The 16,829-nt window shown below is 37.9% G+C and overlaps 1 protein-coding gene across 3 annotated transcripts in view; it reads left to right on the forward strand.

The window, feature by feature from the left end:
• Positions 1-14,316, forward strand: part of NR3C1 (nuclear receptor subfamily 3 group C member 1) — a 503,133-nt gene extending 488,817 nt beyond the window's left edge. For all 3 annotated transcript variants that reach the window (XM_069244696.1, XM_069244697.1, XM_069244694.1), the window contains exon 9: positions 1,369-14,316. In XM_069244696.1, coding sequence (XP_069100797.1) covers positions 1,369-1,521 — 153 coding nt within the window. In that variant the 3' untranslated portion in view covers positions 1,522-14,316. The remainder of the gene's footprint in view (positions 1-1,368) is intronic.
• The last annotated feature ends 2,513 nt before the right edge of the window (positions 14,317-16,829 follow it).

The following is a 16,829-nucleotide window of genomic DNA, read 5'->3' on the forward strand; positions in this document are numbered from 1 at the left end:
CGTTAGAGATAAAGGGAATCTAGTGTAGGATGTTCAATCATTCTTTTAGGTCCTACTTGGATTGGTTTGTTAAGGTCCATGCTTGGTTTAGGGACTTGGTCGATGTAATCGTCAGATACTCCTGCCTATCTCAGGAGAACAACATCCTGTCCTTGCAAACAGGTAAAATGTTGCAATTCTCTTTAACCATTGCTGGACTTGAGCACATGGTGCCTAAGGAGCTAGCTTTGCACACCTGAGAATATCTGCATAGAACAGGAACATTCTTTTAGATAACCTGTGTCCACCAGAGCTAATTGCCAGAGCAAATGATAGAGCATCCCTCTCGTTTGCTCAGTGGATGAAATGTGCTTGTTCACATCATGTATATGAAACAGATGCAGGTGGATACCTGCAAGGCTTATCTTGTGGCCCCTGAAGTCTGCAGGAAGTTCACCATGGCCAGTCACATCATCTATAGTCTTCTGCTGGACTTGATGTACTGATCGCTTCTGATCAAGCATCTCATGGTCTCCTAGGAACTCAACTTGATCTTGGCCAGGATGATACCTAAACCCTTTAAACTCCTTAGCGCATGTGATCTGAAGTGTTTTTTCAAGGAATACTTCTTTCTTGGTGACAGAAACGTTGGTCAGGAACATATGTCAGATTAAATCACCTCCTCAGACTGATTTGTGGGATTCCACCAAGACAAAGTGTTCCTTAGGACTCGTCCCACTTTACTTCCAAAAAAGGCAGTTGAACTAGGATATAATTCTTCCAACATTCTTTCAGTGTCCACATGCCTCCTCGGTTGAGGAGGCATTGCACAACCTTTACATTAGGACTTCTTCCCTGTTACAAACAGGAACATGCATTCTTCTGACCAACAGTTTGTGGCTTTTAGATGCAATGACTCGCTTCATGTCTGCTAAGATGGCCATTGCCAGTTGAATTATGTTATGTATTTCCCATTGATACATCATGAGGTTTCTGGGTACACTCCATCACAGGGACTGCATTGTCATTCATATTCTTCAGTTATGTACCTGTCAATGACATATCCTTGGTGGCATGATGTTCAACCATCATGAATTCCGACTGTCCACTCTTAAGGATTTCTCCCAGAGTGATGAATGCATGCGGGAAAAAAAGGGTTCTCTGTATTACTCATGCTTGCATACTCATTACGGATGCACAGAGCTCTGAATTTACAGGTTTACAAGAAGTGTCCGATCCCATAACTAGTTGGCAGTTATCCAGTGAGCTGCTAATGGGAAAGACCCTATGGACAAATAGTAATGGATTCACGATAAAGGTAAATTTCTGCTTTTACTGTACCTTCACAAAAATTGTATTCATATTTGTCTCTCCTTTTTTCATCGGCAGGTGGTGGAAACCCTTCTTAGGTTTTGCTTCCATACATTTACTGATAAATCGCTGAGCGTCGATTTCCCAGAGATGCTGTCCGAAATCATCAGCAATCAGATACCAAAATATTCTACTGGAAATATCAAGAAACTGTTATTTCATCAGAAGTGACTGCCTTACTATAAAATATATTGCCTTAAGGAAAGATACAGTCAAAGCTTTTCTCTACAGACGTTCAGACTTGTTCCTTTTCGTCCCCCATGCAACAATGTTGTTTATAACGATGCACTACAGTACATGTGGCTTACAGAGGGCCAATGCTTTGGGCGGTAGAAAAAACAGCCTGCTCACTTTTCAACTTATTGGAGAGAGAAGAAAGCTAAATGGATTCACCCAAATACGTATTATGAACATCCTGCTAATAATTTTTTCGATTGGCTGGATAAACTAGTGCTCAACTTTTTTATTTTGGTCAAGTGACTTTTGTGTAGTCTAGATTGTTTTTTTTTTTTTTTTTTTAAAGCTTTTGATTTAAGCATGTAGTAACCTGAAGTAAGTTTACAATTATACATCAGACAAGGGAAGTTGTGCCTTTTTTAACTACTGCTTTCTAGTTTTATCAAATTTCTTTTCAAATCTATACTGTGGAAACTGGCTTGCTCCTTTATTTTGTTTTCATGTATTTGTATTCCTTGACCCCGGTTGTACAGCTGTACTTTTCTCTCTTTTGTGCGGGAAAGCGAAATTCCTGTATATGATTTCCAAAGTGGATGCCCAGGTATTTTTGGCGAGGCAACAGGGTTCAATTCTGTAACCTAAATGTATCCAATTATTTTTATATTTCATTTTGTATCTCCCTCTCCCTGCTTCAGCAAAGTGTGGCTTTCCAGCACTTTCAGCTAATTTGCACTTAAAACCCAACCCAGGTATGTGTTACCAAAAACACCAACTTTTGAAATGTACAAATACATGTTAGTGCACTCGATACCCTAAATGTGGTGCAGCACTTAAAAAGGTCTAACATGTTTTCCATCAGGCATGCACTCGTCCCGACATAGGTGCAGGGAAAGGTGTGGTTGTGAAACAGAAAGGAAAAAACAACGGTTACTGTTGGCACAATGGTGCAAGCTTATTAAATTATGAGACGGTGTTTTAGGGATCTGCTCTCAGATGCAAAGTTCAGAGTTTATAGCTGTGTTTTGGAACAGGTCATCCTTTAATATTTAGCAGCAGATTTAAACAACAAATCATTCGCTGCTAGCACTTTAAATATGGATTTGATATAATTTGAAATTTTGGAGATCTGCAGTTGTCCTTTTTGAGGTTTGGGGCAGACAACAGTTGTGGTACATGAATGTGGACTTTTTAAGTATGCTGTTTTTTCAGAGTCTTTGTACCCATCGAAATGGACAACTCTTTTCCTTTCCAGCCTCAAACACATTTTAGCAGTTCTCTGTATCCACAATTTATAGTGTCCTGCTGCATTAGTGCTATTTACTTGACTTTTTTATACATATTTGGTTATTGTAGAACAACACGTTATACAAATGTATTTTTTCCTTATCTGGCACTATGATTTATTTTAAAGCCAACAGAAAATAATTTGCGATTGATTGTGTCCTGTCCTCTCCTGGACCCCAACTGTCTTTCTTTTAATTCCCTCTAAAACAATATTTCTTTGTTACCACATAGTAGTCTTAAAATTAAATTCCATGTTAATCTTCAGATGCCTTTGATGTGATTTGATTTTCCACCTGCCATTCCCTGAACAATTGAACTTTCCCTATTCATAGCCCATTTGCAAGTGCTTCAGATGTCTGATTTTAACATCCCAAGAGTCTATTTTGCCAGATGTTGGTTTAGTAGCATATAATTTGAAATTTTATTTTGAAGCATTAAGAATCATGTGGGTCTTTCTGCCTGTCCTTCGCTATTGTCCAACCCAGAAATCTGATAAAAATGCTCATATGACCCTAAAGTCTGTTGCCGAGCGATATCATGGTTGTTGAGGGCCCTACACCCATGGGGCTCAGGCCTATAGCAAGAGTAAGAACCTATAACAAGCAGTGTAACATGAGGTGCAAGGGCTGTAAAGCTATTAGAACAGTCCACCCAGTTAGGGGAGAATGATCTAAATTAAACAAAGATTAACAGAAAGAGACTTGTGGAGTGTTGGCGCACTAGGCCTTTACCAGCCATTACTGGCCCTGAGCCACTCCATTGTCTTCAGTGGAGCTCTCCAACATTCCAGTGTTCTAACTGTGCTTAAAAGACACTTTATTTCTGCTAAACCACGGAAGGGTTCTTATCACACGTATCCATGCACTTCCATTCAGTTGAGAAAACCTAGACATGCAGAGATGCTATTGCTAGGACATGTAGCCATCATTTGGTTCCCCAAACTGGAGACAATAAGAACATTGTGATACTTGCAAATATTAACATAGAGAACTTGTCCTTATTATGACAACAGTAACCACTATGGAGTGTTTCTCTCATTTGTGGTGTTTTGAAACTAAATTTACCTTCTGATCGTGTGTATGCACTTCCACACTAACTCCTAGAGTTAAAGGTGCTGAAAACGTAATAGATTTTGACAATTTCTATTGTTTAATATTGGCCATAGTTCAAAGGTAACTGAAGATTACATTTTCTAAATGTTGACATTGAACTAGCACTGCAATTCCTTGTAAGAGCCGGATTCTTGACTTATTTCCCTGTGAGAAAGTCCCCCACTTAAACAGTGTAAAGGCTTTCTTTCAGAAGATAATGTTTGATTAAAATTAAAAGAACCAATAGTAATCTCTGTATTAATGTGAAATAGCATTACGAGACTCAGTCACCTACTGAGAGTTAGTGTCGGGCAGTTGAAGCTGACTTTTGGCTACAGTACAGTTAATCTTTGCCATAAATTATTTCACTTAAAAACATACAAAATAATATTCCTCCAATGAGAGTATTTTAAGCAGTATTAGAAATGTATGTGATAACAAAGCATCAACATAAACAACAGTATTAAGGCTTGGGGGTCCTATGTAACAAACAATATTGTCCATCACAGATTAAATTAATTTGGTCAAACTGTCGTCCATTTGTACTTTCCAGGGTTTATTTCTGTTTTGGGACCCAGGTAAACCTAGACATTTCCCCTGTTTGCCAACCTTCGAAGCTTATTACTCTAGTGTAGATATTGCTTAGTTTATTTGATTGACACATTCGAATATCTGTGAAGGGGCAAGCTAGTTGTCCTTTCTATTTCATTGTGCTTGTTCTAAAGCTATCTCCTTAAAAATAAATCTGTCCCCTTTATACACGTCACCCACTCTTCTCATTGGTGGTTCCTGTTTTGTTGCCAGGCACTCCAGTATACATGCATCAGCTTGCAACCATAGATTCATTGTACACAACTGTCTAGCTTCTTGCTGGGCAATTCATTAGTAACCAGAACCTCCTTAATTGGACGTCTTGTACTTTATATGTCTTGTTCAATTGAGTGTGAGTTATTGCCCCCGAGTAGAAATAATGGAGTTAGACTAAACCGGCTAGAAAATAGGACGAGTGACTCACCACAAAAAGTTTGATTCTTCATAAATAAAAGTTACTGTGTGTTTATTAGGAATTCATTTAAGATGAAGCTGTGTGATTTCCCATTGACTCAATCACAACTGTGCCATAAAGCTTCAGTGGGTATTGTAAGTGTGCCCTTCGCCCTCCTGTTTCAGATCATTGTATTTTCAACATTTTAGAAGCTGTAGTAGCCCTTTCCATGTATGCAATTATGGGATCCGGATGCTTGCCTTAGCTAAAACTACAGCTGCACAAGACATAAAAATGAAAAAAAGAGAAATATGATATTTCGCTTGGGGCAAAAAAATTTCATTAAATAAAAAACTGAAAATAATGAAAAATTTATCAAATCATGAAAAGAAGAAAAGGGCAAAATGTGAAATCTAATATATTTTTGTATTTAGTTATAGTTTCAGAATGTAAAATATATATATTGTATGGGTATATTTCGAAATGGGGAAAGAAAATGAAAGGGCTACTGCAGCTTATGCTGCAGTGCAATTAAATAAATGATTGTAAAATAGCTTGTACAGTGTATAATAAGAATGATTTTTAGATGAAATATCTTTTTGTTATGAAACGTTTTTGTATTTTTTTTTAAATATTATTTTCTTGTAGAACCCCATCAGGCTGTTCAAGGGTAACCCAGCAGACTTTGAACACCGATTTAAAAGAAATGTGGTGCCTCTGGATCGTGGGTGTTGCCCACAAATTGCATTATTATACAATACTGTACACCAAATTTTAAGGCGTGAAGGATTTGTCCCTTAACTATCAATGTCATTGCTGTTGGAAAATCAGTGAATCCACACATAATGTAAACATTTCATAAATGTTTCGCTCATGGTATTGTCCTTTTGTTTTTGAGCCATTTCATGTCATCAGTGTTCCCTTTAGTTGTGATGATGTTAACCCATGGCGATATAGACTTCTTAAAGCAGTATGCACACCGTTTCTTCAAATGCCACCATGTTTGTAGATAAAACTAAACAAATTTGCTACTTTGTTCAATACAAAATTAGACAAATTTGTAGCTGACAACTGTAGCACTATATTTTGTTCAATCTGATAGTTACATGGCTGAATGTCTAGGCTTCTAATTTTCTTTAAATGCCTTTAACTACTAAGCAACATTTTATAAAAGGAGCACATTTCTCCATAACTGTTGTTTTTGTAATGTTTGTATATAATATTGAACCCAAATGCACCATTAATGGTCTATTTAAAAACTGTTTTGAGGATTTTAATGTCCATATTTCATCACTATATTGTAGTGAGCATTCCTTTGCAGCCTGTGAGGTTTTTCACGTAATGCTCCCAAGCTAAAACGCAGACCGCATGCTTTATGCCCTCACTACATTACTGAGGCGTTGCAGACTTTTAGTCACACTCTACAGGCAAATCAGTAGGCATAGCTATCTCACCAGCTGCACCTGCAGACTTTCTTTTGGCCTCTACAAGACGTTAATGGAAAACAATAGGAAATCCTGGTGGGTGAATGTGGGAGTTTGACTGCACACGTGTGTGTGGTTGTAGTGATCTGAATTTGTGTGTGTGAAAGAAAACTAATATTTTGAGGTTACTTTCACATACAGCCTCTGGAGCATAGCAAAAAATTTAAAGTTGGCAATAATTATGCATATCAAGCACCAGCAATATGTGCATTCACAACATCATTTACAGGACAACGAATGGCTTTTGAATATTACAGCTAAATTTGGTGGGTTGGAGTAAAAAACAAACAAACAAATAAACGTCAAACACTTTAAGAAAAAAAATACATTGTAATTACTTTCTTTTCAGAGTGACCACATACACCGTGTATACTGTGCAAATGGCAAACTTTTCTGACAAATCATAGAGCATCCTGTGTAAAAAGCTTTTTATAGAATTCCCAGGTGGAATTACAGTTATCACAGAATTTCTTAGAAGAATGCTCTTAAGGTAGTGACTTTGAAGTTATTGGGAGTCGGTTGTGGGACTGCAGTTTTGCTATGCTGAAGGAAACCTTAGGTAGTTCTGTAAGAATAAACAAAGGGCCAGATGTATTAAGGGCCTCATTTACAAGGCCTTTGTGCCACAGATAGGTCATTTTTTTGTTTTTGTTTGTTGATGCTGCAGTGTCACTAAGCAGTGCCTTACACTGTTCCAGATTTACAAACTGACTCATTGGGCCCAATGCGTCAGTTTGTAAACCATTGCATCACCTTATAGCTGCATCAGGTATAAGGTATGCAAGGTAGGCATTCCTAGGCAAAAGGCCACGCAGAACTGATGCAGTGAAATTTACAACATTTCACGGTGTCATTCTGCAACTTCACTGCTTCAAATTTTAACGCCTGCTCAAAGCAGGTGTTAAAATGATGCAGGGCTTTTCTCTATTGAATCCTTCCTCACATTGCTGGATTAGTGTCATTTTGTTGATGCTGTCCAGCAATGCATCAGTTTAGCGACACAGATGCATCAGAATTTCTGACGCATTTGTGAAAACATGCGCCATGGAGCTCTATATAGTAAATACAGCGCATCCCTGGGATTGTTATGGAATCATGGAACGGCGCAAGAAATCTGACGCATTGGCCCGATGCATCAGTTTCTTGTAAATAATGCCCTAAAGAATCAGTTTGCAAAAAAGTGATTGTAAATTGCGCAGCAACTTTTTGTGATTCGTGTCTGACTTTCCAAACTTGACAATTTACTTTTAGGTCAGTTTGAAAAATCATCATTCAAAGTGTGTCGCAGTTCGATTTACCTCATTAATATTCACGAGTTAAGACGCAAATTTTGACTCTCTTTTGATTGAATGCCATCACCAGGGTCAGCAGAATAACCATGCCAGTGATAGCCTTTAAAGAAAGCATTTTGTTTTTTAAATGTAGCCCCTTTTCCCTAAAGGAAACAGGTCTGCATTTAAGAAAAAAATTCTTTAAGTTGGCAGAGGTCATCTGTGTTCTCTTAAACAAACTTTTTATTTGGCACATTGCAAATGCCTCTCCATCTCCTTTGAGGAGTCTGAAACCTATCAATGGTTACAATTGAAATGGCGGTCACAAACCACTGATACATAGCATTCTGAAATTCAGTGTCAAAATGACGCATTAAGCACACCTCTTCCAAATTGCAATTCTGTATGCATTTCTAAACCCAGCTTGCAATTAATTAAGCAGATATTGAATTGCAAAATGGCTTTAGTAAATCCTAAAAATCCATTTTGAGGTCACAACTCTGTGATTTAACAAATCGGGTGGTTTGTGACCGGTAAATGGCTTCTCGCATCTGGCCCTAAAGTTGGATGCCCTCAGGTTTATATAGATCTAAGTACGTTATCTTGAATATTCTTCTAAACTTAAATAGAACTTTAAAAATGAATGTAAAATAAGTCATGTAACAAATCGAAATGTTGTCTTATATTTTCTAAAATCCTCAGGTAGATGCTGCAGGTACTCATTGTAAAATTTAATGTCATATTTTAAGTAGAAAACCTTGCAATATATCAAATAATGTCGCTTAGAGGTGGCATGGTCCTTTTATTTTGAGTGACATAAAAACATGCACAAAGAATATAAGGAGTGCATTGTAGAGAACAGGTTGTTGTACTCCTTTTACTCAATCAAGATTTCTGGTGGACAAGCAAACAAAAAGGTCAACAGTAAAACACAGACCTTGCACTACAGGAAAATAATACAGGAATACTATTATTTTATATGAAATCATTTGATTTTTTTATGTGACTTCCTTTCTGATGCTTCATGACTGAAAATCTGGAACTCATAACATGACATAATCATTGAGGGCTTTCAAACTATTCTGTAACAAAAAGTAGAACACGTTATTTATTCTGTATTTGCAAAACAAAAAATAATACTGTCTGAAACAGAGCCTAGTCTTTGCTGTTCTTATTTGTTAATCACAAATTGGCGAGCTTTGTTTTAGATGGGTAATCAAATAGTTTTTTAAACAAACATTCTTTGATTAATAAATCCTTTAAAAATCTTTTTTTTTTTTTTTACAAATTGCTGTAGGGGAAATTACTTTACAAAAGGAATAAGGATGTGTGCCTTGTAAGAGAATAAAAAAGGAAAGTAAATTTGTTTTCGTGGTCTAGTTTAAATTTTAGATTTAAGTTTTGACTGTGCCCATTCCATTGTTGTTTTTTCTGTTAATCGCTTCTCTAAACGGTTTGTTATTGCTTCTTTATTTTTTCCGTGCTCTTTTTTTAATTGTAAAATGTGTTCTATACCCAGTGGCTGTATATGTGACTGCCCTATGACACCATTGTTTGGTACCCAGAGTTGGAGTCTCAGTACTAGTGTTTTACGTGAATTTCTGTTACCATATGGGTGCTTAATTTTTCAGTGTGTCAGCATTTAAGTAATCCTATTCCTTTTATAATAAAAACAACACTAGTTGTTATATACATCTAAAAATGAAATAACTAGCAAGTTACACAAATCAAGTGAAACAGTGAAAGTAGACAAAATACATCAACCCTAGACACTTTCCCAATGGGTGTTTGAAAATCCAGACCCTTTAAATTGGCATTTTTCCAGTCTGATAGGTGATTTCTCCTTAGCCCATACAACTAGGCCTATATTCATAAGAGTATGGGTAGCTGCTTTTTCAGATGTTTAGAGGGTAGCATTGAGATAGAGTATGTTCAGTGGACTCTTCATGTCACCATAAGTTTTAATTGCAACATGTTGAACAAGGAACATTTATTGAAAAGCATTGTAGGCAGCCTTTGCTGTCAGTGGATAATTATGATGTTGGAAAATAAGTATTTGTAGTTTAATTAACCCTAGAGTGTCTTTTGTTCTTTTTCTATGCGAATCTTCTAATGTAGCATATTGAGGTTTACAGTTGAACTGGAATCAGCGAGCAAAACCAAGCTTTTTGGTTCCACACAACAGCTGATTTCCAAAACCCACCATCTTAGGCCTATAGGTCCTCTAGGCAAAATCTGTAGCATCATGGCATTGTCTCCAGGTCAATGTTTGATATACTTCTGTACAATTTTTTTTTTTTTTAATTCTCAAAATATGCAATCTAGTATATAAAACTACATATAGCAAATAGACCCCTTAAAAAATACATCAGTCAACATATAAGTGAGCCAATGCCATATAAAGAAAATTCCGTATCAAAAATATAGTCATTATAAAATTAACATTAATTTTGTTCAAATAAAGATGGTCACACTTATTAGATGACTAAAGACTTTGTATCCTATGACTCACTAGAAGTCCAGTAACAAAGTCCAGATCTATATAATGTATTGATATTCACTTCTGTCCAAAAAACACATATTGGAGACCCATTAAAGCCAGAATTCCATGACCCTATGTATCTACACTTTGTTTTGAAATGTTTAGCCAGAATTCTATTGAAATTAGAATATGCTTATCCTTTTTCAAGTACTTGTTGTCTTCCTATTGCTCCTGAGAACTTTCTAACCTTAACTGTCTGATGCTGCATAAACGTTTACTGCAGAAGTCATATTCCTAAGATTGGGCAAAACCTGACCACCCCTTTCTAGTAGCAAAATAAGTTTATTTCAGCAACAAGTGCTGTTAAAGTTGGCACAAGCAACACATTAGGAACATCAAAATGAAGATAGATACATACAATATTGATTATAAATTCAGCTTAAAATCAGATATTTAGATAACATAGAGATGAGTAGTTAAAAATTCAGAAACATTTCTTAAAGGCTAGTGTCTTTGCAGTGTTACAAGTTCAAGAATTCACAAAGCCACTTGGTTTAAACCACACATCCATTGCGTAACTTACCACATTTAACTACTGTTCAAAAAGAGTACATAGTATATGTAGTGCTGGCCCTATAAAGTGCAATGTCTTAAATTATATAAAGTGCATAGTGCACCATCCCTTTCAATATGTTGTTGTGATCCCAAGCTCCAGTCCCTAACTTTTTTCTTTTAATAAACTTTGATAACTTATGGGAAAAGCTGTCACAATAAAAGCCTAATAGATGAAAAAGGCTATTTCACAGACTACCACATTCTTGCTTCTATGTCTGAATTATTTTCTCTGACGTAGATCATCTTACTAAAGAAATAATTCTATAATTCACTCGTACTCAACCCAAATTGACATTCAGTTCACCAAAAAATATATTTTCCCTGTTCCTTATTTCTGCAGAATGTTCCAAAAACCCACCTCATACTTGGGCTGACTTGGCACCAGAATTATCATTGTAGTAGCAGTTTGGCTATGATCCCCGCTGCAGGGAAATCCTCAGTTAAAGTACTTTTATTCAGCAGTTGGTCAACTCACCTCATCTTGTCTTTTTTCCTTATCAACTATCAATTGCTGTGGTTCAGTGACAAGTATTTGGAATGTGAAAAATTGATTTTTTATACAAGTCCAGTATGTTATGCCGAGGTACAATTTATTCCAAATGTAAGCTTCTTACAAGACAGTAACAGTGAGATCCAAATCCTGCCAGGTGTTTGTTATACAGTGCTTAATACTGGGGGTTTCAATTGTTTCTATATTTGACCAGCAATGGAAGCCATCTTAGAGTCCAGGAGACTTGGATGGAAGACCTATTTTGCCTCCTATTTTATTCTTTCTTGAACTTCTTTGTTTCCATTCTGTAATGGTATGCTGAGAATTCCTGAAGATGGTGAACTTGTGAGACAGGTAGGTGGGTGTAGCAGTAATTATCACTTGTCATGGATGCACTTAGGCTTTGGGGTGGTACAGCCTGGCTAGTGAAGTGCTTCTATGGTGGGGATGTTTAGATTTTAGGACTGGAAGGGAATGAAGCTAGAAGATTATTGGCCTGATCCTAGAAAGTACGAAATGCGGGGCATATGGATTTTTACCTGTTTCTGCTGTTTAGCAGGTGGTCTAAAAGAAGAGAGTTCAAACCTCTCCTTTTGAAAAAATGTTCAGGAAATCCAGGTCAGTCATTTGAAGTGTGTGGGATGTAAGAATACTGATTAACTTCATTTAAGAAGTGCTCCCATTAAAATTAGTCATTGTTATTGTGACCATTCTTCACCTGTTTCTTTTGCCACAATCTGAGCGCAGTGACTATTGATAAGTCCAGATTTTTTTAGCTGTCTATTTTACTTTCATGAATTTGGCAATTTAATTTTAATCCCGCTTTTAAAAAAACTGCTTTTCATTTTTTTTCAGCGTTTTATTACCTTTTGTTGTTGTTTTTATTGCAGTGTCAAAAAGAATCAAATAAGACACATATAAGCATGGTGCACACACAAAACAGGATTCCAGTCCTATGCTTTCACAAGACAGCATGACTTGCCTTTCATGGAGGCTAAAGGCAACCGAGTCTCTGAAAGTTCACCTTATAGGAGAATCAACACACTCAGGTATTAGAAAGCATTCCAAAAGAGTAAGTTCAGGAGAATGGGGGAAAGCGAGAGACCTGATATTGATGAAGTTGTTGACCACCACGCAGTGTCTTGGCCTCTAGCAAGCCCAGTGGCTCCCTGTTTTGCGAGGTGCTTTTGGCTTCTGCATTAACTGGTTTGCAGCTTCAAGAACCGTGTTAAAGAAACTCAAAGCTAAGTAACCCTTTTAATTTCTTCGGAAACATTGGCGGAACTCCACCATAAAGAAACGGAGCAATGTTGAGGGGCAGCAGCTTTTAAGAGGGGAGTGGGAAGCAGATGGCAGGCATGTTTAATGGAAAGTCTTTGTAAGATGGTAGAAAATTGAGTGTATGGAGAGAGAAAAACAAAACAGACAATGGAAAATCTCTGGAGTAATGGAAGTTTTGAAGTGGCTTAATTATGTGCATTTTTTTTTTTATAACTGGGAGGCTAAAAGACTGATGCATTTTCCATCGGCATGAGCATTTTTTGGCACAGAAACTGACCCACAATAAGGATTCTCACCAAGAGAAGTTGGTATTAGGCCATATATAATGGGCCCAATGTAGGAGCTGTTCTGATGTGCAAAACAAAACTGTGCGTTAGCAAGTGGGCACCAGCTGGAAGCCAGTGCTCAAGCTTACGACAGTGTGGCCCTAAATTGAAGGTACTTTCTGTCTCCCAGAGGTGCTGGTAGACTACAGTCCCCTTTTTATCAAGGGAAGTTTTATTATAGGTTGAACTGAAACAAACCAATCAGAGTCCTAGTGTTACTATACAGACACAAGATGATTGTATACTAAAGTATTTTGATGTACTTTTCCCTCGAGATGCATTTCAAGTTTGTTTTTTTGGCTGAATATTCTTGTTTTGTAGAAGGGTCTTTATTTCATTGTTAACTTAAACAGGGAAAGACCTCTACCCTCCCTGTTATTTTTTCTCTCACCTTCTCGCCCCCTTGCAAAGCAGTATGTGCTCTGGATCATCCTGTTTATGTGGGGAAAGGGGTGTCTTCCTGTGCCCCTGTCAACTATTTTCCTTCCTTCACTGCCGCCTGTGCAATTCCTCTCTTTGCCCTGTGCTCCTTTCTTCTAAGCACTGTCTCTTCTTCACTTTTCATTCTCTGCAGGTTTCCACTGTATTCCATATGTCGCCATACTTCAGGGGAATACTACTCACTGCCACTGCGCACTCCCCTTCACAGAGGCAGTTTCATTATACATTTTCTGTTTGGCATTATCAGGGAAAAGTCAATTGAGTGTAGTTTCTTGTATTTTTTGCGCCTCTTTTTTAATTTCTTTTTTTGAAGTCATTTTTCTCCATGCTTTTTTTGTACTACTATTTTTTCATCTAAAACACAGTATACCGGTAGATCAGTTTACCAATGGGCCTGCTTGCTACTGTGATGTTAGCCTCACACAGAAAAGCCATAATAATATTCAAAGTGAGGCTTGTTAATGCTCGCAGAGGCTGTGTGCATGAAAAAATCCTTGTAGCATAGAAAATACGAATGTCAATATTATATTTTGTATATGACACAAAGAAGAGATATAATAGGGACAAATCCAATGTTATTATGGTGTATGGCATTAGTAACAAAAAAAAATTCATTATTTTTATCGTAATTTTAAACTGTAAAAATAAATTAAAACTAGTGACTCCTGTTTAAAGACAAAAGTTGTGTTTTTTTTATTCATCTTGAATAAACAATTAAGTAGTAACTATGTTTTTTGACCTCTGTGAAATGTTGCACTGTAATAAGCCTTTCTTGTGTTAAACTGTTTATGCATTTAGTTTTCATGAAACGTGGCTGTTTAATAGCATCAAGAAAGAAAATACACACACACATATGTACAGAAAACTGTGGCCGACGCATGCCATGAACAGCCATGCGAGAGAAAGCATGGCAGAAAACACAGGACAAAACCCTGCTTTTCCATTCAGCGCTTTTTAATGCTTTTTGTAGTGTTTCAGCTCTGTACATTGATGAAAACATAATTGAAGCCAAATAAAATGCTTTTTATTTTCTCTTTTAGAGTTTTTGTCTTTGTGCTTAATATTGACTTACCATTGGAGGGAAATGCAAAAAATCAGTTAAGGGTTATATGGGTTTAAAAGAAAAATTGAAGGGTTTGGAATTCAAATGAACCAATCATTAAAAAAATACTTCATATCTTCAAAAACCGTTGTTGACACAGAAGGAAATCACTCTGTGATGCAAAAATAAAAAGAAATCTGTAAGGTCATCACCAACCACCCTCAACTGGTTCGCCCACGTTGTGCTCCGGGTGGGATTGGCCTGTAGGACACTCTGGTGGTGCCACAAGGACTTGTCTGACAGGTCTGTGTGTGGGCCTTTTTAGTTTTTGATTGTTTGTTGTGCCTGTTTTATGCTCTGGGGGGCGGTTTTAATGTGGATTTTCCTGATATTTTTCAGACATTATATGCAGCAAGCATTAAATACATGCAGTCTCCTATATCTTTCACAACCACTGTACAGCGCGTCTTTACAAGTACAGAACGGTCTGATTTGCATAAGTGGTCCACTTTTTTATCTAATTAGCTAATGGGGACCACTTCTGTTTTGACCAGGCTTATTTTCTGTCCCAATCCCACACTGCTTGTAGTCTTCTTCATCTTGGTTTCTACAGAAGACTTTCCATAAAACATTATGAAATATGCAAGCAAAATAAAAGCGTTCACTGTGTCAGTACAGCCACACCTAGGCCCATATTTCTGAGGCCCTTGCTCTGCTGTTCTCTTTTTGTGATGCAACTGCGGCGCAAACCATTAACTCATAATTATGAGACCACGCAAAGCCACTTTGCGTGGCTTTGAACGGACTCAGAAATATGGAGTAAGGCATCGCAAACCGCTGCTTTGCCTTACTGTACTAGGGAGGCGTCCATGGGCATTGCGGTGTTCCCATGCAATATCCATGGATTTTGACGCATCCCCAGATTTATAAGACTTTGTAAACCAGGGGATGCACCAAAACCTTACGCCTCCCTATGGGAGGCGTAAGGAGGAGAAATATGTTTAGTTCTCCTCGTTTTTTACCTCTTTCTATTACTCATACACTGATAGAACTGGGCCTCTCTACAGCCTCTGATAATGTGCATCTCGCCCTCCTGCTAAAACTCTGCAAGGATGGATGGGAACCTGAGGTGCCATCTTAGAACACTTCCATTTTCCACATATTATTTGTTCAGTGGAATATACAACATAAGCAGATTCCGATTTGCTTGGACTAGGTACAGATCTACCTTCTAGCGAGTAAATTTGGCAGCTGTTCCCATGTTGCAGATTATTTTTGATCAAGTTCGATAATTGTTAATGTGCTTTTACCTTGAATGGACTTGGTACTAGCTATATGTGGCCTATCGCCACTAGACCATGATGAGTGATATCTGGCATATAACATTGGTATTGTAAATTGTATTGATAAAGCACTTAGGCCCATATTTATACTTTTTGTGCGCCACATTTGCGTCACTTTTTAACGCAAAAGCAGTGCAAACTTACAAAATACAATTATCTTTTGTAAGTTTGCGCCGCTTTTGCGTCAAAAAATGACACAAATGCAGTGCAAAAAAAGTATAAATATGGCCCTTAGGCCCATATTTATACTTTTTTAGCGCCGCATTTGCGCCGCTTTTTGATGCAAAAACGGCGCAAACTTACAAAATACAATTGTATTTTGTAAGTTTGCGCCGTTTTTGAGTCAAAAAGTGGCGCAAATGCGGCGCTAAAAAAGTATAAATAAGGGCCTTAGTATCTCTGCTACTCTGGAACCCAAGGTTAGAGGTAAGAATCTAGTAGATTAGTAAAACGTTTTTTTCTTGTGGATTAGTTGAGGTGTGTTAACTTAGTGCCCATTGAGATCTCATGCATTTACTGTATTGTTTTCAAAGGGATTCATTAATTGAAATGGACTGGAAAAGGCAAAATGTGAGTTTTTAGGAGTGGTGGGCATGTGTTCCTCTTAGTTGGATGAAACGGATAATGCAGGGACGAGTTTGCAAAGAGTGTTTGGGAGCCCACAATAGTCTGAGAGTTTCGGGATGAGTTGGAGAGTGGAAGTATGAGTAGAAGTTGAAAGGGAATTCCCTGCCAAACCCTAGTAAGTAAAGAGTAATGTATACATATTTAGAGACAACCAACACATCTAAATATGGATATATGCATACACACATTATAAATATGCACGTTTATGTACCAGGCACAAATCCCACTATATAAACACCCACAAACATATTGGGGGTCATTCTGACCCCGGCGGTCATGGACCGCCGGGGCCAGGGTTGGAGGGAGCACCGCCAACAGGCTGGCGGTGCTCCACAGGGTATTCTGACCGCGGCGGTTCAGCCGCGGCCAGAAAGGGAAAACCGGCGGTCTCCCGCCGGTTTTCCGCTGCCCTGTAGAATCCTCAATGGCGGCGCAGCCATGGGGATTCTGACACCCCATACCGCCATCCTGTTCCTGCCGGCAGAGCCGCCAGTAACAGGATGGCGGTATGGGGTTTCGTGGGGCCCCTGGGGGCCCCTG

The sequence above is a fragment of the Pleurodeles waltl genome, chromosome 7 (genome assembly GCF_031143425.1).
Source record: "Pleurodeles waltl isolate 20211129_DDA chromosome 7, aPleWal1.hap1.20221129, whole genome shotgun sequence".
NCBI classification, from domain to species: domain Eukaryota; kingdom Metazoa; phylum Chordata; class Amphibia; order Caudata; family Salamandridae; genus Pleurodeles; species Pleurodeles waltl.